At 42.8% G+C, this 27,914-nt stretch overlaps 1 protein-coding gene across 2 annotated transcripts; it reads right to left on the bottom strand.

Annotated features, from left to right (window-relative positions):
- Positions 1-328: 328 nt before the first annotated feature.
- Positions 329-24,904, bottom strand: ABHD4 (abhydrolase domain containing 4, N-acyl phospholipase B). 2 transcript variants are annotated; one of them, XM_087945519.1, is made up of 8 exons: positions 24,838-24,904; positions 19,436-19,547; positions 17,132-17,220; positions 13,170-13,545; positions 10,159-10,313; positions 9,308-9,419; positions 6,625-6,811; positions 329-1,869 (listed from the first exon to the last, which is right to left on the bottom strand). In XM_087945519.1, the coding sequence occupies exons 3-8, from the start codon at positions 17,169-17,171 to the stop codon at positions 1,780-1,782; spliced, it is 960 nt and encodes a 319-aa protein (XP_087801645.1). In that variant the 5' UTR covers positions 17,172-17,220; positions 19,436-19,547; positions 24,838-24,904; the 3' UTR covers positions 329-1,779. The 2 variants fall into 2 exon arrangements, with proteins under 2 accessions (XP_087801645.1, XP_087801644.1); XM_087945518.1 differs by lacking the exon at positions 19,436-19,547.
- Between the last annotated feature and the right edge of the window lie 3,010 nt (positions 24,905-27,914).

Raw genomic sequence — 27,914 nt, 5'->3', positions numbered from 1 at the left:
AGTGGAATGTCTTGCCTTTAGAAGTTGTATCCACAACTTCTGAAGGCTAGATGTCCCACTGGTTATTCTCTACTCCAATTATTCTCCATCATTTAAGGTTTTAAGAAGAGACTGGACAGCCACTTGTCTGATGGTAATAGGGTTTTCTGTATGAAGAGGGGACTGCCTAGAAGACTCTGTTATGCTGTACTTCCAACTCTGGTCCAACTCTGTTATGCTGTACATCTGAAAGATGCTACAGTTGAGAAACACTAAATCCGAAGAATGGGACATCATACCCAAAACAGAGAAGAGAGCACACCAAGCTTTACAAAGACACAGACTATTATTTCCCAAGGGTTTTTAAGCAATCGTTTTATTTTAATAAACATACAAAATTAGTACAAAGGGTAATTCCATAGATGGTACTGTTGGGAAGTCAGTCAAGTGCGATTCAAACAGTGTCCTACACTCCCTGGTCATATTTGCACTACAACACCTGTTTTTCAACGGTATTACAGACACGGTCCTGAAAAAAGATCTCCCATCAAGCTTGGATGTGATTCACACTTCCAAGGAAATAGAACTATGTATCTTATGGAGAAGAAAAACGTCATAGAGGAGGGCTGTCAAACTCCCAGCCCGCAGGCCAGATGTGTCACGAGCTGGCCACATCCATGCCCACGTCCATGCCTGGTATAGTGAAAGGGAAAAAAGTCCCAATATGTCATGTGACGCCGACATGACATGTCTTTGACACCCCTCTCACACAGTTATGGGTCAGATGGAGGTCAGGTTCCCTCAATTATTTTGGGAATGAGCTGGGCTCAAAATATGTTCTTCACCAAGTACAAAAGAGTCCTGAAGAGCTGGGGAAACTCAAAGATAAAAATAAATATTTGGTGGTTCAAGGCTAAATACTCTGAGTTCAAAGCCACTTCAGTTTTACCCAGTTTGCACATTCCGAAGAGAATTTACACACACTTCTTGGATCTTAAGTTGGGATCAAGCTTTGTTTTTCAGGTTAGGGGGATATAACCTGGGAAATAGGTAAGGCCACATCATGCATGAGAAAGAAATGAGGTGTGGACATCATGGTAAAGGATCTCAGTCTCTCTCATTATCTCTCTACAATATATCTGATTTTTGGGCATCACCTCAAAATTACAGAATATTATCCTCCATTTCCCAAGTGCTTCTGAAGACCACCTAAATAACCATCTATATAAATATATTTTGCAACTAAGAGTTTACCCCCAAAGGCACCAAGGATCCAAGAGAAGGATTCTAGCATCATCTAGCAAGGTAGTCATAGAGATTCAAAATAGCTTTCCGGCAGAATCCAATCATAGGTTTGCCTTTGAAATACACAAAGGTAAGGAGTGATCACAGGTAGGATGAAGGAAAATCAGGAGGAGGAATAAAATTGGGAGCGGGGATTGTAGTTGGAACCAACAGCACAAGGAACCAGTGTTGAACGTGAGGATGTGGTGTAAATCAAACCAAGATCAAAACATTAGCCGAAGGAAAAAAATAGAACGGTTAGACTTGGATTAACCCAAAACAGGCGATCTGCAACCTTTAAGTAGAAAGATGATTCGAGGGAATAGGGAGGGAAGGAGGGAGTGCAGGCTGGATAGCAGAGATCCCCAGAGATCCATGTGTAGTTAGATCCACAGGGATTTCAGTTTTGGCTCCCCGGGGGGGCACAGGAAGTGGTGGGTGCCTTCTGCGTCTCCCCGCAGCTGAGCGATAAGGTGGCTGGATATAAGAGCTACTTTTTCACTCTGGTTCGGGTGTTCAGTCCACAGAGTCGCAAACTCGTTCCACCGTGGCGTTGAAGGCCCGGGGTTGGTCAGCATAGACGTGGTGGGAGGCTCCAGGGATGGCCTAGAGGAGCAGGACAAAAGAGGAAGAAGGCATCATGCTCAGCTGGAGATATATGTATTTATCATATGGCCCATTCCCATCGCATTTCGATAGAAACACCAGAGGTGAAAATGTTCCAAAGGTGGTTTTTTATTAGGAGGCAACTGGCCTTTTCTTGTTTTGTTTTTAAATTTTTATTGAAAATAAACATTAAAAAGTCTTGAACGTGGTAGACTGTCTTTGAAATACATTTCAGCCTTAACATTTTACACTAAGAAAAAAATCAATAAGAAATATAGGGATACATACATACATACATACATATATATACATACACACACACACACACACACACACACACACACACACACACACACATACATATTTACATTTAATCTTTATACCATTTTAGATCTTAATCTTGTGCTGTATTTCAATTACATCTTAAATTGTACTTTTCATTTATAGACTTTCTTTCATGTCCCTTTCATATCACATAGAAATTGTTCCACACTTTATAATATTCTGATTTGCCTCGTTCTTTCCATTCTAGTGTCAAACTATACAATTCAATGCATTGACAAATCTTATCTATTATAGCTTCATCATTTGGAATTTCTTTTGACTTCCAAGTTTGGGCAAGCAATATTCTTGCCACTGTAATTACATGAATAATTAAGTAGATATCTGCTTTACTAAAATTCTCTGTTATTATTCCTAATAGAAACATCTCTGCTATAAAGTTAATTTTTAGACCCAACACTTCTTCCAGCCATATCCAAATTTTGTGCCAGAACTCCTGTATTATTATTTTTCCAGTCCCATTACATATGATAAAAGGTACCTCTTTCATTCAAACATTTCCAACATATGGGCAAATGAGAAACATACATTTTTGCTAACCTGGCTGGTGGAAGATGCCACCTATAAAACATCTTAAGCAAATTTTCCTTGAAGGATATGGCTAGCGTGATCTTTTTATTCCGGTCCCAAATTTGCTGCCATTAGTCTAGGTTTATGCTATGACTTTTCTGGGTTTTTTCTCTCTGAAGATGTTTCACTTCTCACCCAAGAAGCTTCTTCAACTCTGACTAGATGGTGGGGATTGGAAGGATCTAGGAATATAAATCCTTCCACTCCCCATCATCCAGTCAGAGCTAAAGAAGCTTCTTGGATGAGGAGCGAAATGTCTTCAAAGAAAAAAGAAAAACAAGCAAATAAGAAAAGTCCAGTTGCCTCCTGAAAAAAAAAAGCATCTTCAGGATAACCATGACCTAGATGACTGAGAATCTCTATAGACTTCCAGAGGTGAAAATAGAAAATATGAAGTATAAAATCTAAAATATTATAACCACATATCTAGATTACAGGCATATTTTTTTTTACAATAAAGGGGAATGTTTGTAGATGAGGGTTGAAATGAGGGGTCCTTGTTGCTCTGAGCTTGGTTGTTTCCTTGCAGACGTTTTACTACCAAACTAGGTAACATCATCAGTGTTATTCTAGTGCAGGACACTGCAAACAGCCATTAATGCATTGCGGATTGCTAAGGGGCTGACATGATTGGGAGGGGAGGCTGCTATCAGAACTGGATTATAAGTACCCCCAGGGAGATCTGTCATAAGCTAAATGACCAGGCCAGTCATAAGATGAGAATTAGCTGTACAATTCTAGACCAGGGGTGGCAAACTCAAGGCTGATCTGGCTTGCTGGGATGCTTAAATCTGCGGGGTCAGCCTGGAAATATAAAAGGATCAGCCCATGGCCCATTTTCAGTCCGTTTTCAACCGGCAGGGTGCTTCAGGAGGACATGGAAGTCAAAAACGAAGTGCGGGAGAGAGTGCAGCCCTCCCACACCCCATTTTGGCTGGTAAAGTTTTGCAGGAGGCCGTTCAGGCCGAAAACCGGGCCCATGCCCCGTTTTGGCCAAGAGGATGCTGCAGGAGGTGTTCATCCCATCTCCCTCCCGCCTGCCTTCCCGCCGCCCCGCGGAGAAGAATTACAATGCTGATCCGGCCTTCAAAGAAATCCAGTTTGACACTCCCTGTTCTAGACAGAGCTCTTATTTTGCTTACAAATCTTGCAAGACTGCTGGACATCTACAGGATATCCTTGTCTTACAACCATTCAAACTTACAAAGCAGCAAAAGATGCAGCTTGTGGCCTTTTTTTCACACTTATGACCGTTGCAGCGTCCCCACGGTCACATGATCCAAATTCAGACACTTGGCAACGGAGTCATATTTACAATGGTCGCAATGTCCTAGAGGGTCACAGAATCTGCTTTTGTGACATTCTAACAAGCAAATTCAATGGGGAAGCCAGGTTTACTTAACCACCGGGTTACCAGCTTAACCACCGCAGAGGGTCATTAAACAAGTGTGGCAAGAAAGGTCGTAAAATGGGGCAAAACTCATTTAACCAAGATTTTGTCTGTGTATGACAGTTCATGAATTGGAATAGATATGGTAACAAGTCAGCCAATGGGGACTGTTTGGTGACCCAGACAGTTCGGAGCCTGGGAGTGTCTTAGCTTGACTGATTTGTATATATGAGTTGCTTTGTCCTTGCAATATAGCCTCTATATTATATTGATTCTGTGCACATTCTTTGCTTCTGGATTCTGAGTTCTGCTGCATGGGTATCGTATACATGCATCCTGTTTTGTACTGTTGTTATATAAAGAAGTTTCTTTTATAAATGAATCCTGCTGAATTCTTTAATGTGTGCTGGTTGGATTGCTGCAAACTCTAACAGTTTTCACTTAGCAACATAAACTTTGGGCTCGATTGTGGTCACAAGTTGAGGACTACCTGCATTTTTGCAAGAGTGGGAAGAGGAGCATTACCAGAAAAGATTGATACCCACAATCTTGAGCTCCATAGGATGTAATTAAGAAAAATATACTTTTGATAGTCTCAGAAACTATTTTCATGGATAGCTTTTTTGGACTAGCAGTCTTCCCGCAATGGTGGACTCCCAATTGTTTGATTAATTCATCCATGCTGGCCAAGTCACCCAGAGAGCCACCAAGATCCATGAGATAACATCACCTATCACAGCCCGTAAGATTTTCAGTCTTCAGAGGATGTAGAATACTATCAAACATGGAATTTATTTTACCAATGGTTGGGAAAAAAGGGTGGAGGTTAAGAATGTAATTTGTTGTTAAGCAAATTAGATACCCAGACAACACAATGTTTATTAAGCACCAAGAAATGTATTTAATAGAAAATCAATAATTAATAAAAAATATTAAAAAGATTTCAGTCTCTCTGACTTTACTTATCCTTAAAGGTTAAGGTAAAGGTTCCCCTTGCACATATGTGCTCGTCATTTCTGGCTCTAGGGGGTGGTTCTCATCTCCATTACAAAGCCGAAGAGCCAGCACTATCCGAAGATGTCTCTGTGGTCATGTGACTGGCATGACTAAACGCCGAAGGTGCACGGAACGCTATAACCTTCCCATCAAAGTGGTCACTATTTTTCTACTTGCATTTTTACATGCTTTTGAACTGCTAGATTGGCAGAAGCTGGGAGAAAGAATAGGAGCTCACTCCGTTATGCGGCACTAGGGATTCAAACCGCTGAACTGCCGACCTTTCTGATTGACAAGCTCAGTGTTTTAGCCACTGAGCCGCTGCATCCTTACTGATATTAAATTTCCTGTAAATGTTAATTGTAAGTCTCTAAGAGAGCTGTAAAAACATAAATCTCTGTTCAGCATTGCTGGGAGTCAGGCAGCATATAAATTTAATAAATTATTATTATTGCTAATCAATTAATCAATTGCTAATCTTCTACTGAACAATATTTATACCCAGAGATTTCCTAGAGAAATGGTGCATAGCTATAACAAATAAATAAGGACCACAGCAACCACATGGAAATTGTGCCACGAGACCTCAAAAGCCATAAGGACTAGCACCTTGAATTAAAACAAAGAGATGCATAAAGGTGACCCTTGAGTTATGGCCACACTTGAGACCAAAATTTCTGTTGCTAAGCAAAACAGTTGTAAGTTTTGCTCCATTTCACGACCACAGTTGTTAAGAGAATCACTACAGTTTTTATGTTAGTGACACAATTGTTAACTGGATCTGGCTTTTTCATTGACTTGGCTTATCAGAAGGTTGCAAAGAGTGATCACATGATCCCGGGACACCACAGTCATCAAAATTACAAGCGGCCAAATTCTGATCACATGACCATGGAGAGGCTGAAACAGTCATAAGCATGAACAGCTGTCTTAAGTCATGTTTTTCAGTGCTGTAATTTTGAACGATCACTAAACAAATAGCTGTAAGTCGAGGACTATCTGTATACACACATACATATATACATACATTGAGAGAGAGAAGGGGAGGGAGGGGGAGAGAGAGAGGGAGCGCGGGAGAAAGAGGGAGAGAGGGAGGGAGAGAGAAAGAGAGCGAGACAGAGGGAGGGAGAGAAGGAGAGGGAAGGAGAGAGAGAGAGAGAGAAGGAGAGGGAGGGAGAGAGGGGGAGAGAAAGAGGGAGAGAGAAAGGGAGGGAGAGGAGAGAGAGGGGAGGGAGAGAGAGGAAGGGAGATGGAGGGAGGGAAAGAGGGAGAGATGGGGAAGAGAAGGAGAGGGAGAAAGAGAGGGAGGGAGATGGAGGGAGGGAGAGAGAGGGGGGAGAGAATGAGAGGGAGGAAGAGAGTAAGGGAGGGAGAGAGAGGAGGAGAGGGAGGGAGAGAGAGAGTGTTTTATTCCGTCCATATTTGCAGAAGCCCCATTCTCTGGGCCAAGGTCTTACCATGTCCTTAACGTAGCATCCTGGCCGTAGATACTTGACCTTCTCCCCAGTGCTGGTGTCAATCCAGGAGTTGGCTCCATAGATAAGGGTGATGGGCAGGTCCCGCCGGATCATGTGGATGCGTTGCAACATGGGACGGCGGGCCCATCCTAGGGATTCAGTCATGGCCTTGAACGCTGCCTCCCCACTGATGTGGAACAAGAAGAAAGGATATAAATTACATCATTTTGCCTCCCACAGTTGGAGGTTTGGAGGTTGGACAACCGTTGGTCTGGAATGATATAAAGACTCCTCACCAAGGTCCCTTCTAGCTGTATGATTCTATGATAATTAATAACTGCCTGACCTTCACTTAGTATAGGGGTGTCAAACACAAGGCCCGGGGGCCAGATCCAGCCCGTGAGGTGCTTAGATCTGACCCACGGAAACAGGAAATAGCAAAGGACTGGCCCGCGGTGCCTCTGGCAGCAAAAAATGGAGCTTGCGAAGGCCACGCACAGGCCTCCCGGGCTCAGTTTTCACTGACAAAGGGTTGTAGGAGGCTATTACAGCAGAAAACGGAGCTTGGGAGCACATTTTCACTGGCAGTGTGCTTGGGCCACCACAACCCCTCCTACCTGGCACAAGTGATGTCATGCTGGCCACGCCCACCCTGGCAATGCTCACCGGGGCCGCCTGAGGTCAAACAGAATCCTGAACGTGGCCCTCAATGAACTCGAGTTTGATACCTCTGACTTAGTGTAATGGGGGAGTCTGAAATATTTTACATTGCATCCACTTAGTGGAAATTTGGAGAATGCTACCTCCCCTGCATTTCTACTAGGTAGTCCTCGGGTTACGACCATAATGGAACCTGTCCATTATGCTAATCAGCCATAGCAGTCATAAAACAAGTCCATCACATGACTAATTTCGTTTTACCTTTTGTGTGTGTGTGTCTGTGTGTCTGTGTGTGTGTTGTTAAACTTGTGGAGTGAACCAACCAGTGGTGGGATTCATTTTTTTTTTTACTACCAGTTCTATGGGCATGGCTTGATGAGTATGGCATGGCTTGGTGGGTGTGGCGGGGGAAGGATACTGTAAAATCTCTATTCCCACCCCACTCCAGAGGAAGAATACTCCCCACCCCAATAACCTGCTTTCCAGCTCCATTCTCCTGTGCAGGGCAACCAAAGAAGACCCAGCCGATCAGCTGGGTCTCAGGAGGCAGAGAATAGATGTGGGGTGTGGCCACTCAGAAGTAGTATTTGCCGGTTTTCCGAACTACTCAAAATTTCTGCTACTGGTTCTCCAGAACTGGTCAGAACCTGCTGAATACCACCTCTGGGACCAATCATTTGCCAAAAATGAGAAGTGATGGGCTTGGACAAAATCATCATAAAATGCAGCCACATGACCGTAGGACAGTGCAAATGGCTACCATCACATTTGTTGCTTTGCCAGGTGCCCAACATGAACTTGGTGACCATGGGGAGGAGGGAGAAAACCCTTCAAATCCAGACTGTAACTTTGAAAGGTCATTTAAGTGACCAGACGTAAGTCAAGCCAACTTACAACAGTTCATTTAGTGACTGTTCAAAGTTACAACTGAAAAATGTGACTTATAAACACCTACAACCATTGCAGGATCCCCAGGGTCACATGATCAAAATTCAGATGCTTGACATCTGACTCACATTTATGATGGTCACAGTGCCCCACGATCATGCGATCCCCTTTTGAAACCGCCTGACAAGCTAAGTCAATGGGTAATCCAGATTCACTTAACAACTAACTTAATAAATGTGACTAAATTAATAAATGCAATGATTCACTTAACAAACCTGGCAGGAAAAGTCATAAAATGGGGCAAAGTCACTTAAGAAATATTTCACCTGGTGTTGTGGCCCGCCAGCAGAGCTGGCGGTAGACTCAGACAATGAGGTGGTTGGGGAGGAACATGGGCCACTCCTGGAGTCTGGGGAAGGCTCTGACAAGTGCTCTGCATCGGAGGCAGAGATGGGGCCAGGGCCATCTGACAGTTATCAGCTGCCTTCGGAGTCAGAGATCAGTGGGGCAGAAGAACAGCTGGAGTCTTGTTCTCAATGCACAGAGCTGCCAGGAGAAGGGAACAGTTAAGGAACAAGGGTCGACTTGGGAGTAAAGGCTCAGGTGGATGATGAATGGCCCTTCCTATAGGGAATAGAGGAGCAAAAGGGGAGTGGTGTTTGCAGGAGACAGTTTAATTCATTAGGGTGAAGATCTGTTCCTGATTTCTTGCCAAGTAATTGCTGCTACATTGTAGCGTTTGGAAGATATCAGCCTGGCAACTCTCCAAGCCAGATAAAAGGTCTGTAGTTGTGAAATCTCATGATAGACTGACTGTTTTCTGGGACTTTGCTGGAGAGGAATTCCCTTTAAACTAAATATAAGGGATTTTGTAGGGATGAGGATTATGTTTCATGATCTTGGGAAGCCTAGGTCAGAATACTTAGCAACAATATTTTTGGTCTCAATTGTCATAATCACTTGGCTACCAGTATTAATGTTTCATTGGCTTATCACCTTCGTCAATGACACTTATCTTCACGGCTATTAGACTGAGATCTGTCTAGTCCTCTGTGGCCACAACTCAAATAGGATGCTTCTTGCTGGTATCACAGCGAACCAGAATGGCACACTGATGGATTGGGGCCTTCCTCACCTTGGCGTCTGGGCATTGCAGTGGTAGATGTATTCAGAGATGGTATCGTCGTCAAAAAAATTGGCAAACTTCTGCTTAAAATCTGGACGGAAACGCTGGACTAGTCCAGGACCTAAAAAACAATTGGATACTCTAAACACATCTGCCACAAAGAAGAGGGGGGTTCACATTATTCTTTGGGTAATTTTGAAAAAAAAAGTTCAAAGAAGAGCAACTAAGACGATCAAAGGCCTGGAGACTAAAACATATGAAGAAAAGCTGCAGGGTCTGGCTAGTCTAAAAAAAGAAGAAGAATTAGGGGTGACATGATTGCAGTGTTCCAGTACTTGAGGAGCTGCCACAAAGAAGAGGGAGTCAACCTATTCTCCAAAGTCCCAGAGGGCAGGACAAGAAACAATGGTTGGAAAATAAGGAGAGAAGCAACCTGGAATGAAAGAGAAACTGCCTAACAGTGAGGACAATTAACCAGTGGAACAGCTTGCCACCAGAAGTTGTGGGCGCTCCATTACTGAATGTTTTTAAGAAGAGATTAGACAGTCACTTATGTGAAATGGTATAGGTTGCTTGGGCAGGGGGCTGGACTAAAAGATTTCCAAGGTTCTGTTCTTCTCTACTCTACTCTACTCTACTCTACTCTACTCTACTCTACTCTACTCTACTCTACTCCACTCCCTCCACTCCACTCCACTCCACTCCACTCCCTCCACTCCCTCCCACTCCACTCCCTCCACTCCCTCCCTCCACTCCACACTCCGCTCCACTCCACTCTCCACACTCTATTCCACATTCAAGTTGAAGTTGAGAAACACCACTCTGAACTCTTGCCAAATTTGATTCAAAACTTAACTCACCCCAAGGTCCTGCAATTCGAAGGACAGCCAGAGGGTTGGACCGTCCCAACACGGTAGCTACAGCCTTAACCCAAGTTGGAGCAGTACGGACCTGAGCTGGATCGGATGGTCGTGTGGGGAAGCCCCAAGGATCCACCAGGATTAGATGTTTCACCCTGGGATAAAATACAAATTACACATGTTCCAACAAAATACAATCAACATTAATACAGTAATGAATATAAGAGAAAAAAGTGTTTCCTCAACCATATTGATATGGAATCAAGCTTTTCTCTGAAATATCACCAGGTGATCATCATAAGAAGGATTTATTTCAGTTCGAAAAAACTACAACTGGAACTTGCTGCTTTCCCTTCCCTCCATTTTTTTTTTCCTTTTGTGTTGCTCCTTTTAGAAATTTAAATCATCTGACAGAGACTGTCTTGCTAGCATCGAGTCCATGGCAACCGTGAGTCATCCCAGGAGTGGTGGAGGCTAAGGAATGGGAGAAAATATTTGAATAAACAAATAAACAAAAAATAAAATAAACAAATGCCTACTCCCTGTTTTAATTTTTAAGAAATCTTGGCATTTGGGGAACCAAACTTCTCAATTGCATGTGGCTTTCAGATTTAATGATCTAACAGGAGCAACAAATGTTCTATATTAAGGTTGCTAAACAAAGGAAGTTTGGGGAATGTTTCTGAATTGCTTAGCATCATCTTTAATTTGGCTCTGATAAGTGAAGCACATAAATGTATAGCTAAATGTCTATGGAGAGTCTCAGTCATCCAGGTCATGGTTGTCCCAAAGGTGCTTTTTCAAGAGGCAACTGAACTTTCTTGTTTTTCTTTGAAGACATTTCGCTTCTCCTCCAAGAAGCTTCTTCAGCTCTGAGCCTCTTGAAAAAGCATCTTTGGAACAACCATGACCTGGATGACTGAGAATCTCCACAGACATTTAGTTATGCAGAGCTGAAGAAGCTTCTTGGATGAGAAGTGAAAGGACTTCAAAGAAAAACAAGAAAGTCCAGTTGCCTCTTGAAAAAGCACCTTTGGGACACAAAAAATATCTTCCTTCCTTCCTTTCTTCCTTCCTTCCTTCCTTCCTTCCTTCCTTCCTTCCTTCCTTCCTTCCTTCCTTCCTTCGCATCTTCAAGTCAGTCTCGACTCCTGGCAATTGCCTCACAAGACCACAAGTTTCCTACATATGTTACAACTCTTGAAGGAAACACAACTGCCATCATCCTGAGATTGGCACAGTGCGAGGAGGGCTACACAACCATAACCAGGAAGCACCAGAGTCCTGGCAGGCAAGAAATGTAAGGGATGAAATAGATGCCATCAGAAACTGCAAGGATTATGGTATCCTCTTTATTTTATTTATTTGTATCTTTGTATTTTTATGTATAGCTCAAGGCGCCAAACATATCCAACACACCTTCCTCCTCCTATTTTCTCCCCAACAATCCTGTGAGGTGGGTTGGGCTGAGAGAGAGTGGCTGGCCCAAAGTCACCCAGCTGGCTTTCATGCCTCAGGCAGGACTAGAATTCAGTTTCCTGGTGATTAATCCCAAGTCATCCAGTTGGCTTTCATGGCAAAGGCAGGTTTAGAATAGAGCAGCGGTCGCCAACCGATGGGCCGTGGCCCACCAGTGGGCTATGAGAAAATTTTGGTGGGCCGCAGAGAAATCTCACCCCCAGAGCACCCCCACAAAGCAATTAATCCAGGCTGCGCAGAAACACAAGGCTGCGCCGCCCACATGGCCCATGGGAACTCTCCCCTCCCAATCACTCCTTAGCCAGTAAACTTGCCTGCTAAATTGCTATTTTTTCTTTTTCCGACCATCAACTGTTCTGCTATGCTGGGAGATTTAGATTAGGTAGGAAGCAGAAAATGGTTAGATTTCTTGCTTTCTAGCTTGTCTAGATCTTTGGCTCAGCACAGCCGAAACTCCCTTAGGACTGAAGGTTTGCTTACAAGCAAATTCAGTGCAGACTCACGGCAAGCAAATTTGAGAGAGCCAATGGCAGATCGATAGATCACTGAATGATTCTGTGAGCAACTCAATCTGCCTGCTTTGCCTGATTTTGGGTAAAAGTTGCTCTTTTTTATAAAAAATTCAATATTTACATACATGGTGTGTTGTGAGTTAATTTTGTGAGTTTGCTTGCTAGCAAACTTTATGTGACAGACTGAGCTAGCCGATGGCAGATAGATAGATATCTGAATGAATCTGTGATTCCGTGAGCAACTCAATCTGCTTTGCCTGATTTTGGGTAAAAGTTGCTCTTTTTTTATAAAAACTTCAATATTTATATAAATATTTATAATATTTACATACAAGCCATGCCCAGCCAGTCACATGACCACCAAGCCACACCCACAAATTAGGCCACACCCACAGAACCAGTTAGTGGTCCCTGGGATCTAAAATTATGAGTTTGGTGGTCCCTGAGGTCCAAAAAGTTGACGACCCCTGGAATAGAGTGTCTCCCGATGATTGGTTCAAAATCATTCAGGTAGCTTTCCTGCCTAAGGCAGGACTAGAATTCACTGTCTCCTGGGAATTAGCCCAAAGTCACCCAGCTGGCTTTTATGTCTAAGGCGGGACTAGAACTCGTTCTCTCCTGGGGATTGGCTCAGTTACCCCGCTGGCTTTCATGGATGAGGTGGGATTAGAACTCATTGTCTCCTGGGGGATTGGCCCAAAGTCACCCAGCTGGCTTTCATGCCTAAAGCGGGACTTGAACTCCCAGTCTTCTGCTTTCTAACATGTTGCCTTAACCCCTACACCAAACTGGCTCTTGAAGAAGCAAAAATAGGCCCACGTTTTGGAGCCACTCAACTTGAGATGTAAAAAAGCATATTAGCGAACCATTTGCACTAGTGCTGCACACATACACATGTCACACTGTGTTCATCTTGACTTAAGAAACAGCTCTTGGAGTCCCAAATAGCAAGCCCAAGGGGGAAGTGATTGAACCTACAGGTATGATGTGATTACCTGGGAACCAGGTAGATGGGCTTACCTCTCCGGGTACTGCAAGCTGTATGAGGCTGCCAAGAACCCGCCCAAGCTGTGACCCAGCAAGATCATGTTGGGGATGCCCATCTCCTTGCGCCAGGCCTCGATGGAGCTCACAAAGGCTTCCTCGGCCCCTTGGGCGTCATGGGGGAAAGGGGGACGAGAGCTCCGTCCGAAGCCCAGGAGGTCAAAGGCATGGAGGGGACGGTGGTGGCTTAGTGAGTCCAGGTTGAGAATCCAGAGCCCGATGCCGCCCCCAAAGCCGTGCACCATCACCAAAGGGGTACGACCCTTGCCCCATTGTGGTGTCAGCGAGATGGTCCAGACCTTGGCCTGGTTTGGGAGAGGCACGTAGCGGGACACAAATCGGTTTTGGAGGCCTGGGGGAAAAAGAAGGAGAAGCAAAGGTTTAAGTATGTAGGGCCATACCATCTCGAAATCCAGTGATTCCAACTGCTGAGAAACCCAGAGTAACAGGAGCTATCTGGTGGAGAACAAGATACAGGGGGGACATGATAACAATGTTCAAATAGGGGAGACATGATAGCAGTATCTGAGGGGCTGCCCTAAAGAAATGAGAGTCAAGCTATTTTCCAAAGCAGGACAAGAAGCAATGGGTGGAAACTGATCAAGGGGAGAAGCAATTTAGAACTAAGGAGAAATTTCCTGACCGTGAGAACAATTAACCAGTGGAACAACTTGCCTCCAGAAGTTGGGGCTGCCCCAACACTGGAAGGTTTTTAAGAAGAGATTGGACAGCCATTTGTCTGAAATGGTATAGGGTTTCCTGCCTGAACAGAGGGTTGGACTAGAAGACCTCCAAGGTCCCTTCCAACTCTATTATTCTGTTATTCTGAATACACAGTCCTTTTATTATTAAATTATAAATTTTATTAATTTTCTATTCATTACATTTCTTAGTGTTTAAGAGACATTGTGTCGTCTGGGTATTGAATTTGCTTAACAATACAAATGCCATTCTTACTCTCCACCCCTTTTTTCCAACCACTGGCAAAATAAGTTTCAAGCTTGATAATAGTCTGTGTCTGTTTAATTTTCAATGTAAATCTGTCCATTTCTGCACAGTCTAGTATATTCTTAATTATCTCTTCCCCTTGTGTGGTTTCTTCATCTTTCCAATATGGTGCAAAATTAATCTTCACTGCTGTTAAAACAGATAATACTAAATACATACTTTTCTTATCAAATTTTTCTTATCAAATCAAAATCTACACGTTTCCCTATTATATTTTCTAGAATACACAGTGATGACCTGGAACATGGCACAAAGGCAACCCAGACAGATAATACGTAGGAGTCCCTTTATTAGCTCCAACTTTGCCCTCAATGTCCCAATGATCTGGAGAAAAACACTCCCAGGAACCTGCAACAGCCTTTGACTGCAGATATTACAATACAAAACAATGTAAACAGAAAAAAAAACTATAAATCCAACAAAGCAAGATAAGGTAATGTCCGCGGGGCAAGATAAGGAGTTCCAGAAGTGAAGTAACACGGCAATAAATCAAACCAGTTGGGAGGATGCCAGGAACTCAGATAACAACATCAAAATTAGATAAACTCAATGTTTGTTCCTGACAAATGCCCCTCCAACTGCCTTTCCTTTAAACTCCCTCCCCAGGTGTGCCTTGTGAAGGGAATCAGGGCCCTTTCCTCCCTTGTAAGCCACACAACCCACATTACTCTTTTCTTCTTTCCTGCATGCCCTGGGATGAAAAGGGGGTGAGCATTGGTTTTTCTCTAAACCCCCTCTCCCTTGTTCTACCTCTTCCCTACTCTGCCCAGCCTGACCTTACCCTTCCCCGTTTCCTCCACAGCCAACTCTCCCACTCCCTGTCGGCTGTTCATCTTCCTCCTCTGATTCAGACTCTGACGGGGGCATGACATACACAATCCTTGACGTATGACCACAATTGAGCTCAAAATTTTTGTTGCTGAGACCATTGCTAAGTGAGTTTGGTCCCATTTTACAACCTTTTTTGCCACAGTTGTTGAGTGAATCATTGCAGTTAAGTTACGAACATGATTGTTAACTGAATCTGGCTTCCCCATTGACTTTGCCGGTCAGAAAGTTGCAGAAGTGGATCACGTGACACGCAACTATCATAAATACACATCAATTGCCAAGCACTGAAATTTTGATCACGTGACTACAGGGATGCATTAACAATCGTAAATGTGAAAAGTGGTTATTATTATTTTTGCATTGTAACTTTGTTAAGTTGAGAACTGCCTGTATCCAAAGGGCTGGCATAAACAGCAGCAGGTCAACCTATTCTCCAAAGCACCTGAAGGCAGGACAAGAAGCAATGGGTGGAAGCTAATCAAGGAGAGAAGCAACCTAGAACTAAGGAGAAAATTGCTGACACTAAGAACTATTAGTCAGTGGAACAACTTGCCTCCAGAAGTTGTGAATGCTCCAACACTGGAGATTTTTTAGGAAGAGATTGGACAGCCATTTGTCTGAAATGGTGTGGGGTTTCCTGCCTGAGCAGAGGGTTGCACTAGAAGCCATTTTGTCTGAAACGATATAGACTTTCCTGATTGGGTAGTGGGGTTGGAATAGATAACCTCCAAGGTCCCTTCAAACTCTGTTATTCTGTTATAATTCTGTTAAAATCCCTGCCCTCTAAAGACCTGCCTGAGCCAGATTCATGAACAAGGATATTTTATGTCATCTTTCTCAAGCAGAAAATCCCATACCATTCCAGGCTAGTGGCTGTCCAGCCTCTTCTTAAAAGCCTCCAATGATGGAGCGCCCACTTCTGGTGGCAAGCTGTTCCACTGGTTAATTGTCCTCACTGTCAGGAAGCTTCTTCTTAATTCCAGGTTGCTTCTCTCCTTGATTAGTTTCCATCTGTTGTTTCTTGTCTTGCCTTCTGGTACTTTGGAAAATAGGCTGATCCCCTCTTCTTTGTAGCAGCCCCTCAAAAATTGGAACATCGCTATGCCGCCGCCCTTATTCCTTTCTCTTCCTTAGAGAATAGAATAGAAGAACAGAGCAAGCTTGTAAGGGACCTTGAAGGCCTTCTAGTCCAGCTCCTTGCTCAAGCAGAAGAGTATATGCCATTTTATATGTGATTCTATAGACTCTTCCTAAAAACATTCAGTAATGGAGCATACCCACAATTTCTGAAGGCAAGCTGTTCCACTGGTTAATTGTTCTCACTGTTGGAAGTTTCTCCTCAATTCCAAGTTGCTTCTCTCCTTGATTAGTTTCCATCTATTGTTTCTTGTACTGCCCTCTGGTGCTTTGGAGAATAATTTGACCGCCTCCTCTTTATGGCAGGTCCTCAAATACTGGAACACTGCTATCATGTCACCTCTAATTCTTCTTTTCTTTAGACTAGCCAAATCCAGCATCCGTTCTTCATATGTTTTAGTCTCCAGACATCTAATCATCTTTGTTGCTCTTTTTCTGCACTCTTTCCAGAGTCTCAACATCTTTTTTATAATATGGAGACCACAACAGGATCAGTGGTGGGATGCAACCGGTTTAACAACCCGGTTTGGTGAGCGTGTGTTTTGCATGCACACCCAGCATTCAAAAACCGTCCATTTTAAGCTTAAAAACATACCTTTTTATGTCAGTGCTGGTGAGTAAAACAGCTGACGCGCGGCAATCTGCTGTGCTGTGTAAATAAGCTAAGAAACAGGGAAATATAGGACAGGAAAGGCAGAGGCGAGTAGGCAGGGCCAACTGTTCACTGGAACTACCGATTTGCTAGAAGAATCCCACCACTGAACAGGATCCAAATGTGGTCTACATTATGGGCAATGATTGGCAAAGAGGAGAAATCTCTACACAGGTGCTGCAGCCAGCATGTCACCTAAAAGTCTCTTTGGAGGTGGCACCTACCAAAGGGACCTCTTTGGTGACTCTTGACAAGGGGATGGGACATTCCTCACCCATCCACCCAAAATGAGCAGACAAATTGTTCTTACACTGCAGAATCCGAGCTTCCACATTCTTGAGGTGGGACATAGATGTGGGCCGCCAGGCTGGCAACCAACCACCTAGCCAGCCTTGGGACCTGTGGGAAGGAAAGGAGACCATGAGGAGATTATGGTTAGAACTATCTAGAAAAGATGGAAAAAGGACGAGACAGTCAAATGGTCATTGGTCCAAACAGCAAAAGAGGCCTCTTTTCAACAACCTGCTCTCACAACATTGTGATACCCAAAAGATCAAGTTTCCCCCAAGCCTGGGAAGAAAAGATTGAGAAAAATTACAATTAAATGAACAGGCTAAATGAATCTTCCCAACTTGAAGTATCCTTCAAATACTTGCAATTCCAATGTTATTATTAACACGAGAGATACATTTTGGTAATTTACATCGATTTACTATGTTACTGCCAAGGTTAATTTTGGATGGATTATTATTTTCATTTTTTCATCAAGTATTTATCTATTGGGTATATGTATGTTATTGCTTGCCTTCTCTTCCAGTATATTGTTTCTGTATTTGTTTGTTTTTAAAAAAAATATTTTATTTTATTTTATTTTATATATATAATAATAATAAATTTATTTATTTATTTTCTGAGGTATTTTATATATGACTAATTGAAGGACAATGCATTATTTTTATTTATTATTAGCTGTATTTATACACCTTTATTTCTAGAGTTGTCAAGGTTGTCAATTTGTCTTACAACCTGATAGATAAATTTTTCTATTGTAGTCATCCAGTAAAATATGTAAAGTTGGAATCTGAAGCCAGATCTTCTCAGGCTTAGTGTGATAATGGTGTGAACCATAATCCAAGAAAACATTGAAACTACCATCCTTGAAAAACATCGAAAATCTACCACAGTCCCTCTGAGGAAACACCTGCCTTTGGAAAGGTCCACCATGCCATAACCAACAGGATTCCGCATTTCATTCTATAGCCTGAATGTTTTCAACTTTCACCATTTCAGTGAAAGGAGGTTTAACTCCAGTCCTTCCTTAACGACCCGTCACTTAGTGCCTGTTCAAAGTTATAATGGATCTTTTCAGCGTTATTTATTTAGAAAAATTATATAAATTTGTTTAAATCTCCTCAGAGTTATTTATTTATTTAGAATATTTCTATAAGTTTAAATTTATATCGCCGCTTACTCAAGGCGGCTTACAATAAGACATATTTTATATAAATTTGTTTAAATCTCCTGTTATTTGTTTAGAATATTTATATGTTTAAACCAATATTTAAATTTATAAATTTAAATACCTCCTCATAGTTATTTATTTATTTAGAATATTTATATAAATGTAAATTTATTTCGCCACTTACTCGCACATGGAGACTCAAGGTGGCTTACAATAAGACATAAGAGCACATTATAAAAGAAATAAAAATAATAAAATAATAACCTCCCCACCCCGACGACAGCACACATTCATTTGTGTTTATGGGCTTTTTAATGGGCTCCATCCCGTTCTGGGTAAATAAGATCTGGTTCTAGAGTTCTGACAGTGATTAACACAGAGACACAGAGACACACTCATCATGTAATCACATTTTTGGTGCTTAGTAACTGACTTACATTTATTTGCATGTCCTGTGGTCATGTGACCACAATTTTTGGCATATGTTTTTAACCGGTTTCCAGCATTAACTTCTGGCAAAAAAAACTTCCATTGAAGAAAATAGGCTTGCTTAACAAGTGTGCTGTTTGTGTAACAACTGCAGAGTTCACTGCAGTGTTTTTAACGACCATGGGGGGGGGGGAGGTTGCAAAACCATATAGTGACCTGCTTAATGACCACCATGACTTATGACTGAAATTCCTGGTTCAATATCAGTCATAAGTCGAGGAGGACTTGTAGTGAGCTTCAAGGCAGAGATTTGAATTGAAGTCTCTCAGCTTGATGCTTTATTTTGAAGAGGACACCACAATCCATTATATGAGCCGCCGCAGGAAGCCTAGAAGTAATGATGCTTGCCTCCCACATGAATGGTTGAGAGTTCAATCCTAGGCAGCAATATGTTTCTTTACAGGGTGCAAAGTGAAAATATCTGCTGCAAACTCCATGTAGGCATCAGGAAGAGTATCTGGTAGTAGATGCTCGGTTCCCATCCCAAAGCAAGATGTTATATGGTTGTAAAAAAAAAAAAGCTATGATCCATTATATGAGTCCCAAAGTGGCACCATTGTTCAGAGCAGAGCTGGTGAACGTGGCCTCCTTCTTTCTCCAGCTGTGTCCAGCAACTGCACTGGTGGGTGGGCAATGCATGCACATCTGCACACAGATGCAAACCTCTGCAAAGGTCAGCCGATCAGCCAGAAAAGAGGTCTTCCACGCACAGACACAAGTGTGGCAAGATGTGTGCAACAGAGTCTTCCTTCTTTATCTCTCGCCTGTTCTCTCTCTCCGATTTGCAGTGGGAAAGAGGGAAACAATGAATGACTTATGCTACACGTCTTGCAGTTTCACACAATAAAGCACAAGCTGCCCCTGAGGCTTTCGGCATGGCAGGCATACGAATGAATTAAATTCTCAGCTTGTACATGCATCCTATTGAAACTTTTAATGCTGAGCTCAACACTGGGAGGGAGGGAGGGAGGAAGGGAAGGAAGGTAGAGAGAATGAAGAGAGGACGCTTCAGAGAGATGAATGGATGGTCTGTTTCCGGACTTCCAGAACTTCCAGGAGGCCCCTTTTTCTCCCTCCCCAGGCTCCGGAGGGTTTCTTCGAGCCTCCGGGAGGGCAAAAACGGTCTTCCTCGGGCTCCGGAGGCCTGAAACGGTCCCATTTCCGGCCTTCCGGAGTCTCTGTGCGGCCCGTTTTTCGCCCTCCCTAAGTCTCCATGCGGACCCTGCACTTACCTCGCATCCAAATGGGCCATGTGGGGACTCCTGGGAGGGGCAGGGCAGGGTGGGCGTGGACAGCCAGGGATGGGATTTGCCAGTTCACCAAACTGGCCATGAAACTAGCTACGGGTTCACCCAAACCGGGGCAAACCCATAGCAGCCCTCTCCTGGTTTTAAGTAGAGTATTATATCTATGGCAAATGACATGTATCTATCTCCTTTGCCTATCATGGATTAGATCAAGGGTCTTCAAACTTGGCAAGTTTAAAACTTGTGGATGTCAACTCCCAGAATTCCTGAGCTAACAGGACTGGAGGAGGAATTCTGGGAGTTGAAGTCCACAAGTCTTAAAGATGTCAAGTTTGAAAACCCCCGGACTAGATAAAAGATTACATTAAAACAAAGTTTTTTCCCCTTCCAAAATCAATCCAAGCGGACACCAAAGAAAGAACCAGCCAGCCAGCAAGAAAAACTAGTCTATACTGTTACAAATCCATGCAAGGGCCAAACTGAAAAGTTGAATGACGGATTCTCTAATTTCATTTCTGAGCCCCTTGGCCTTGGAGTTAAAGAGTCAATGTGAACACAGAGATCATTTTACAAGGATCCAAGTGCAGAAAGTCAACCCTGAATCCCTCCCTTCTAATTCCGTTTCTAGATCATGACTATTTATTTATTAACACACCTGAATATAAAAGTTCCCTTTTTATCCAGTATGAAATTACCTCACGTATCTTGATCTCTGATCCAAAGCAGTTCAAAAACATTTTGGACCTAACTATTAGTATTATGTTATTGTTTTGTTGTTGTGATGGTTGTGTTCATTTGTTTTGTTGTTATTGTTGTTTTTATTGTTTTTATTATTTCTTTTATTCATTAAACATTAAACTCAGTCAACTGAACATTTAAAAATGTATCACAAATATCACTGACTGACGCTAATGGTTGATAAGGGTTGCTATTATTATTATTATTATTATTATTATTGTCATTGTTATTATTATTATAAACTTTTATTCATTAAACATGAAACTCAGTCAACAGAACATTTAAAATTGTATCACAAGTATCACTAACTGGCTCTGATGGTTGAGACAGGTTGCTAGGTATCAACCTAGGTATCATCCTAGGTATCAACCAAGTATCATCATCATTATCATCATCATCATCTTCGTTATTGTTATTGTTGTTGAAAAACAGAATAACAGAATTGTAAGGGACCTTAGAAGTCTTCTAGTCGAACTCCCAGCTCAGGCAGGAAACCCTACACCAGGGGTGTCAAACTCAAAGCCCGTGGGCTATATCCAGCCCATGGGGCTGCCTTGGAAACAGAGAAGGACCGACCCACGGTGCCTCTACTAGCAAAAACAGAGCTTGGGAGGGCCATACACAGCCCTCCCAAGTTCCATTTTTGGCCGCAACAGCCTCCTGCAGCCCTCTGCCAGTGAAAACAGAGCAGGTCCACCAAACTCCATTTTTGCTAGCAGAGGGCTACAGGAGATCGCAGCTGAAAACAGGGCTTCCCAAGCTCCATTTTCACTGGCAGAGGGCTAGCAAAACAAACTAAAAGCAAAACAAAACAAAAGAACGAACCTACCTTCCTCCTCTAATTTTCCCCACAACAACAATCCTGTGAGGTTTTAAAACAATGTGCAAACTGCAAAGGCCTCTGAGCATACATGGAGTATTTTCTCCCTTTCACAGAGTACGGCAACTCCCCAGCTGTAAAACTGACCTTGAAACAGCTACATCATCACTTCCCAGTTTGGGTTTGACTTCCTGACTTTCTCCCTTAGAAATGAATCTGGTCTGGGCTTCAGAAATGCCAGCAGACTCTAAAGCAGTGATCCCCAACCTTTTTTACGCGCGGCCCGGTACCGGCATCAGCTGGGCGCCGTGGCCCGGTACCGGCATCAGCTGGGCGCCGCCATCTTTTTGATGAAAAAGTGCTTCCGGTGACCTCACCGGAAGCACGTTTCATCAAAAAAGATAAGCGGCACTGCTTCGATGAGCTTTTCCGGGTAGAAATGGCTTTCTACCCGGAAAGCTCACCGAAGCGCTAGCGCCGCCATCTTTTTGATGAAACGTGCTTCCGGTGAGCTTTCTACCCGGAAAAGCTCACCGAGCACTGGCGCCGCCATCTTTTTTGATGAAAACGCGCTTCCGGTGAGCTTTCTACCTGGAAAAGCTCACCGGAAGCACTTTTTCATCAAAAAAAGATGGCGGCGCCCAGCAAGCCAGCGGCCCGGTAGGACTTGTTCCGTGGACCGGTACCGGTCCGTGGACCGGTGGTTGGGGACCCCTGCTCTAAAGGATTCTTCCTGAATTTTATTTTCATTTAGCAAGGGAGAAAAGTCACTGTCTCTGTGGGAAGAAGAATCACAGGCATCCTAGCAACAGAAAATAATTTGTAAGGCAGTGCTTATTGAAACCCAGGGACACAGATCCAAGCTAGCTGCCCTCCTTTCTTTGCCTTTAAATTCTTTGGGGCTCCCTTTGTGAAGTTTTATTTTGTCTATGCCAGACCCCAGCACAGGCCTCTTCTTGGCATTTTCTAGAAGAGAATAAAGCCGGCTGCATTTCAATCTGCCTTCTTACCAGCCTGCTTTTACTGACAGAGGCAAGCTTAATCCTCAGAATCTAAACCCCCAGCATTACCCAGCTGAGAAATCAAATATGGGAGATTAGGAAAATTCTTTGAAGAAACCATGTTCGATCCTCTTATAAAGACTCAAAACCTCCGGGGAAATCTTACCCAATTTTCACAAGAGCCTGGGAGTTTGACACCCATAATAATAAATAATAATTATGACTATTATTATAATTGTAGCTAGTCTCACACACAGCCAGCCAGAAGCTTAGACTGGATTTGGCATTTTTATCCACCTATCGAGTCCTTCCAAAGATCCTGGCTTAAGCTAAGATTGTTTGATAATATTAAAGGTATTAATAGTTGGAACAATTAACCAATTGAACGACTTGTCTCCAGAAGCTGAGGGTTCTTCAACATTGGAGGTTTTTAAGAAGAGCTTGGACAACCATTTGTCTGAAATGGTATAGGGCCTCCTGCTTAAGCAGAGGGTTAGACTAGAAGACCTCCAAGGTCCCTTCCAACTCTGTTATTCTGCATTGTCAGAGACTGTAAGCCATTTCAAGTAAAGCTGCTTTTACAATTGGCTGATGATTGTTTTAGTTCCCTAAGTATTGAACTGAAGTTCCAGATGTTTTAGGATTGTATCTAGCTTATTACTATTGGTATTTTTAAAATAGTATTTTTTAATCCCCATTTTTATAAATTGATCAAGGCAGTACACATGGCCCATAATTCTTCCTCCTCATATTGTTCCCATAATAACAGCCCTGTGAGGTGGGTCTGGCTGAGAAGGAGTGGCCCAAAGTCATTCAGCTGGCTTTCATGACTAAGGCATACATACATACATACATATGTATATATGTATATAGCATGTATTATGTGTTTTATGTACATGTTTGGGTAGATATATACACTTTTTCTTGAGATCAGGTGACAGAATTTCATTTTTAATGCGGGCCATTGTGCAGTAACAAAAATTACAATAAAATTATCCTATCTTCATTCTTTTAGCTTTCTTTCTTTTGCCACAAATCTTACTACTTCTATTAGCAGGTTTTTATATTGTGTTATTTTTCTCCAGTTCTTCTATTCTGCTAAATCCACTATCCAGACTTTTTTGTCTGATTAGCAATTTTTAATCCAGGTGTGTTATGCAACAGGTGTGTTTGTCAGTTTGAATTTTAGAGTGCCAAACAACTTTCCCTTCATTTTCTATCACTTTATCCCCACCACTATTGACATGTTTTAATAGCCCCCAAAGACCATTTAAAAAAGCTTGCTATGGTTTGTTTTCTGCTTTTCTTCCTCCCACCATTATTTTTATTAGAATTTGCTCTCATATTGCTGTAGCTCTCCGTTTGTTTCACTTCCCACAGGCTGGGCAGGACTTTTTGTCAGCTGTTCGGGATAGTTTTGTAACCATGACTCAGGAATTAATCCCAACAAACACCGAAGCACAACCACAACAATTAAGAGGCCAGAACAAACTGTTCAATTAGGAAGGAAGTGATGGCATTAGACAGATAGGCAAATGTTAAATGCCAAAAAGAGCTTTGCTGAGCCAAATTGGTGACAAATGGCAAAGACCGAAGAATCAAAAACACAGAATAAAAAGAATAAATGCATGTTCCCAGCCCCCACCACGAACACACAATTAAACCAGGGCTGTCTTAAGGCATGGGCCTGATGGGCACTCGCCTGTGGGCCCCACTAGCATTAGGGGCCCCACACTAACCACATTAACCCTTCAATGCACCTTGTATCATACAAATACAGCAATGTATGGCTTCCTGAGTAGTGTGTTTTTCAGCCTCCATGTATTGTTCAAATGTTGATAATTTGTTGCTGCACAGCATGTTTTTAATATTTCAACACAACCTTCATTGGAAGGGCCAATAAAATTAATCTATGTTTAATATTACCATCTGTTGACATTTTTTATTCCTAGTTGTCCTAGGGCCCCCCAGTAAATTGCTTTGCCCCGGGCCCCTAATAATGCTGTTAAGACGTCCCTGGATTACATAACCCGGGGTTTAAGCAACAATCATTTATCCTACTTTCTCCTGCCATCAGGGGATGATGGACAAGGAACCTCTCCGGAGTTGCAAGGGAATCTGGTGCTTCCTCCTCCTCCCCCTTTGGGGAAGACCCTTCTCCGGGAAACCCCAGAAAGGCGGGGAAGCCCCCACTTGAGGTCTTCCCTCCCTCCCTTCCTTCCCCTTCTTTCCCCCCCTACCCGCCCGCCCCGGACTTACGACGGCTCAAGGTCTTCCTCCATGGCTCCTCAAGAAGGAACGCATCGCAACAGCTGCGTGGGAAGGCGGGGTCGTTCAGAACGGGGGCGTGCCCAGCTTCTGGCAGAGGCGGGGCGGGGCTTGCATTTTATGAATGGATTGGAAGAGAGGTGAAAAAAAAAGGGGGGGCGGTTGTGGAACGTTCCTGCTGGGCTTTTGAATGGAGGGAAGGGCGGGGGCGGGAGGGAAGCTCCAAAAGAGAGCGCGGCAGCAGCCCTCCCTGGTGCTCCCTCCTGCCTGGTGGTGAATGGGTAGGTGAGTTAGATCAGTTAGAGGAAAACTGCCAGGGAGGAGGAAAGGAGGGAGGTGTCACAAAGAGGGGAGGAGCCTCGGTGGGCTTGATTGACGGGTGTGGGGCTGGGCCAAGGATAGGCGGTATTGCAACCAAGAGAGGGATTGCTGTCTTGTCTGCCTGGCAGAAGAGCAGGGGGCCTTCAAATTTGACAGCTTTAAGACTTGTGGACTTGAACTCCCAGAATTCCTCCTCCTCCAGTCATGTTAGCTCAGGAATTCTGGGAGTTCAAGTCCACAAGTCTTAAACTTGCCAAGTTTGAAGACTCTTACAGAAAAGGCTCGATCTTTACATACATGCAAGAGGCGGATGGTGGTCTCTTTTTCACCCCCCCCCCCATGGCACTGTTTTTGAACTCTCGTAAAGTAGGAGGAGTACTTCAACCCAGCGGGGTTGCAAAGGCTGAGGACTAAACTAATAAGATGCATTCATGCAAACGAATAGATGCAGTACCTGCATTATCTGGGCTGCAAGGTCTGGACGACTAGATGGCAGCAAACTTGCAAAACCTCGCGGACTGCTGAACTTTGAATAGCAAAATCCTAGCGCCCTATGGACTGTGTACTTGTATTACCTAGACACTGAAAGTAGTTAATGCTATTCCCAAAGATGGTATTTTTTCCCCAAAAGGCACCTGGGCTTTGTTTTTCCTTGAAGATATTTATTTATTTATTTATTTATTTGATTTGCCAATTGTTTACAAGATAATAAGTATAAGAGTATACATAGTTGTGAATACATGAAATGGGTACATATATGAAAAATAAAAGAATAAGAGAAACAATAGGACAGGGACGGTAGGCACGTTGGTGCGCTTATGCACGCCCCCTACAGACCTCTTAGGAAAGGGGTGAGGTCAATAGTAGACAGTCTAAGGTTAAAGTTTTTGGGGTTTGGGGAAGAAACTACAGAGTCGGGTAGAGTATTCCAGACATTGACCACTCTATTGCTGAAGTCGTATTTCCTGCAATCAAGTTTGGTGCGGTTTACTTTGAGTTTGTATCTATTGTGTGCTCTTGTGTTGTTATGGTTGAAGCTGAAGTATTCACTGACAGGTAGGACATTGCAATGTATGATTTTATATACCATGCTTAAGTCAGACCGAAGACGCGTAATTCAAGGTTTTCTAGTTTTAGAATTTCAAGTCTGGTGGCATAAGGTATTCTACAACGAGTAGAGGAGTGGAGAACTCTTCTTGTGAAATATTTCTGGACTTTCTCAATTGTGCTAATATCAGATACGTAATGTGGATTCCAGACTGATGAACTGTATTCGAGTATTGGTCTAGCAAATGTTTTGTATGCTCTGGTTAGTAGTGTGATATTACCAGAGAAAAAGCTACGTAGGATTAGGTTAACAACTCTTAATGCCTTTTGGCTATGTAGTTGCAGTGGGCTCTAGCACTTAGATCATTAGAGGTGAGTATTCCAAGGTCCTTTACAGAGCTTGGGTCATCAACAAGTTCTTGACTATTCAGCTTGTATTTTATTTTCTGATTTTTTTGCCAATATGTAAGACAGAGCATTTATTTGTTGAGATTTGAAGTTGCCATTTGTTTGACCATTCTGATACATAGTCAAGATCTTTTTGTAGGGTAGCAGTATTGTCTGTGGTATTGAACAGCTTTACATCATCAGCGAAGAGAACGCAATTGCTCTTAATATGATCACAGAGGTCGTTTATGTAGAGTATGAAGAGAGTTGGTCCTAGAACACTGCCTTGGGGGACACCACTATTGACAGGTACTGGATTTGATAGGACGCTCCTGATTTTGACCATTTGTTGTCTGTTTGACAGGAATGCTTCTATCCAGTTATTCAGTTGTCCAGAGATACCATAGGATTTTATTTTTAGGAATAGTTTATCGTGTACCACTGAATCAAAGGCTTTACAGAAGTCTATGTAGATTGCGTCTATTGCTTTGCCCTGGTCGAGTTGTGTTGTCCATATGTTTTTGCAGTGTAAGAGTTGTAGATTACAGGATAGATTTTTCTGAAACCAAATTGTTTATTGGAGAGTAGGTTATTTGTCTCTAAGTGGAGGATGATAGATTGGTTAATAATTGATTCCATGACTTTACAGGTGACGCAGCATAAGGAGATTGGCCTGTAATTTTCAACTAGGCTTGGGTCTCCTTTTTGAAGATGGGGATGACTGTGGCTTGTGACCATAGGTTAGGCAAGGAGCTGGTCCTGAAAGATTTTTCAAAGATTATGCTTAGAGGTTTGGCTATTGCAGTGGATAGCTTTCTTAAGAAGTAGGCACATATTCCATCCGGTCCAATAGATAGAGATGGTTTTAGATTGCGTAGTGATTTTTCAACATTGTCTTCTGTGAAATCGATATGTATTAGATCATTATTGTTATCTGTGGTACGGCTAGGAAATACTGGGCATGATCCATTGCTGTTTACAAATACTGAGCCGAAGAATGTGTTAAAGATGTTGGCTTTAATGGTGTCGTCGTGCAGTCTTTACCATCAGGTCCTAACAAGGGAGGGATGGACCTTGAGTCTTTTAGTTTGTTGTTTACAAAATTGTAAAAAGCACGGGTGGAATTGGTGCTTAGAAGGTTTTCCTCTTGTTTAATGTGATAATTGATGCATTCGGTCTTTATCTGGTGGCATAAATTTTTGTATCGGTTTTTGAAATTGGCAACGTGACCAGATTTGTTTTTCCTCCAGAGTGATCTCTTTTTGGATTGAAGTTTCCTTATTGATATGGGTAATCTGCTTTTTTGTTTTGTT

Source organism: Notechis scutatus, chromosome Z (genome assembly GCF_049901735.1).
Source record: "Notechis scutatus isolate UNSWTSFEM ecotype Mainland chromosome Z, rNotScu1.2, whole genome shotgun sequence".
Taxonomy (NCBI): Eukaryota; Metazoa; Chordata; class Lepidosauria; order Squamata; family Elapidae; genus Notechis; species Notechis scutatus.
This window is presented reverse-complemented; position numbering and strand designations above follow the sequence as displayed.

Coding starts and splice junctions, on each gene's coding strand:
- ABHD4 (XM_087945518.1), bottom strand. CDS start 24,860: ATGGAGGAAGACCTTGAGCCGTC. Junction 6,812..9,307: donor TGCAATGCCCAGACGCCAAG/GTGAGGAAGGCC, acceptor GTTCCACATCAG/TGGGGAGGCAGCGTTCAAGG. Junction 1,870..6,624: donor GATGCTACGTTAAGGACATG/GTAAGACCTTGG, acceptor CTGCTCCTCTAG/GCCATCCCTGGAGCCTCCCA.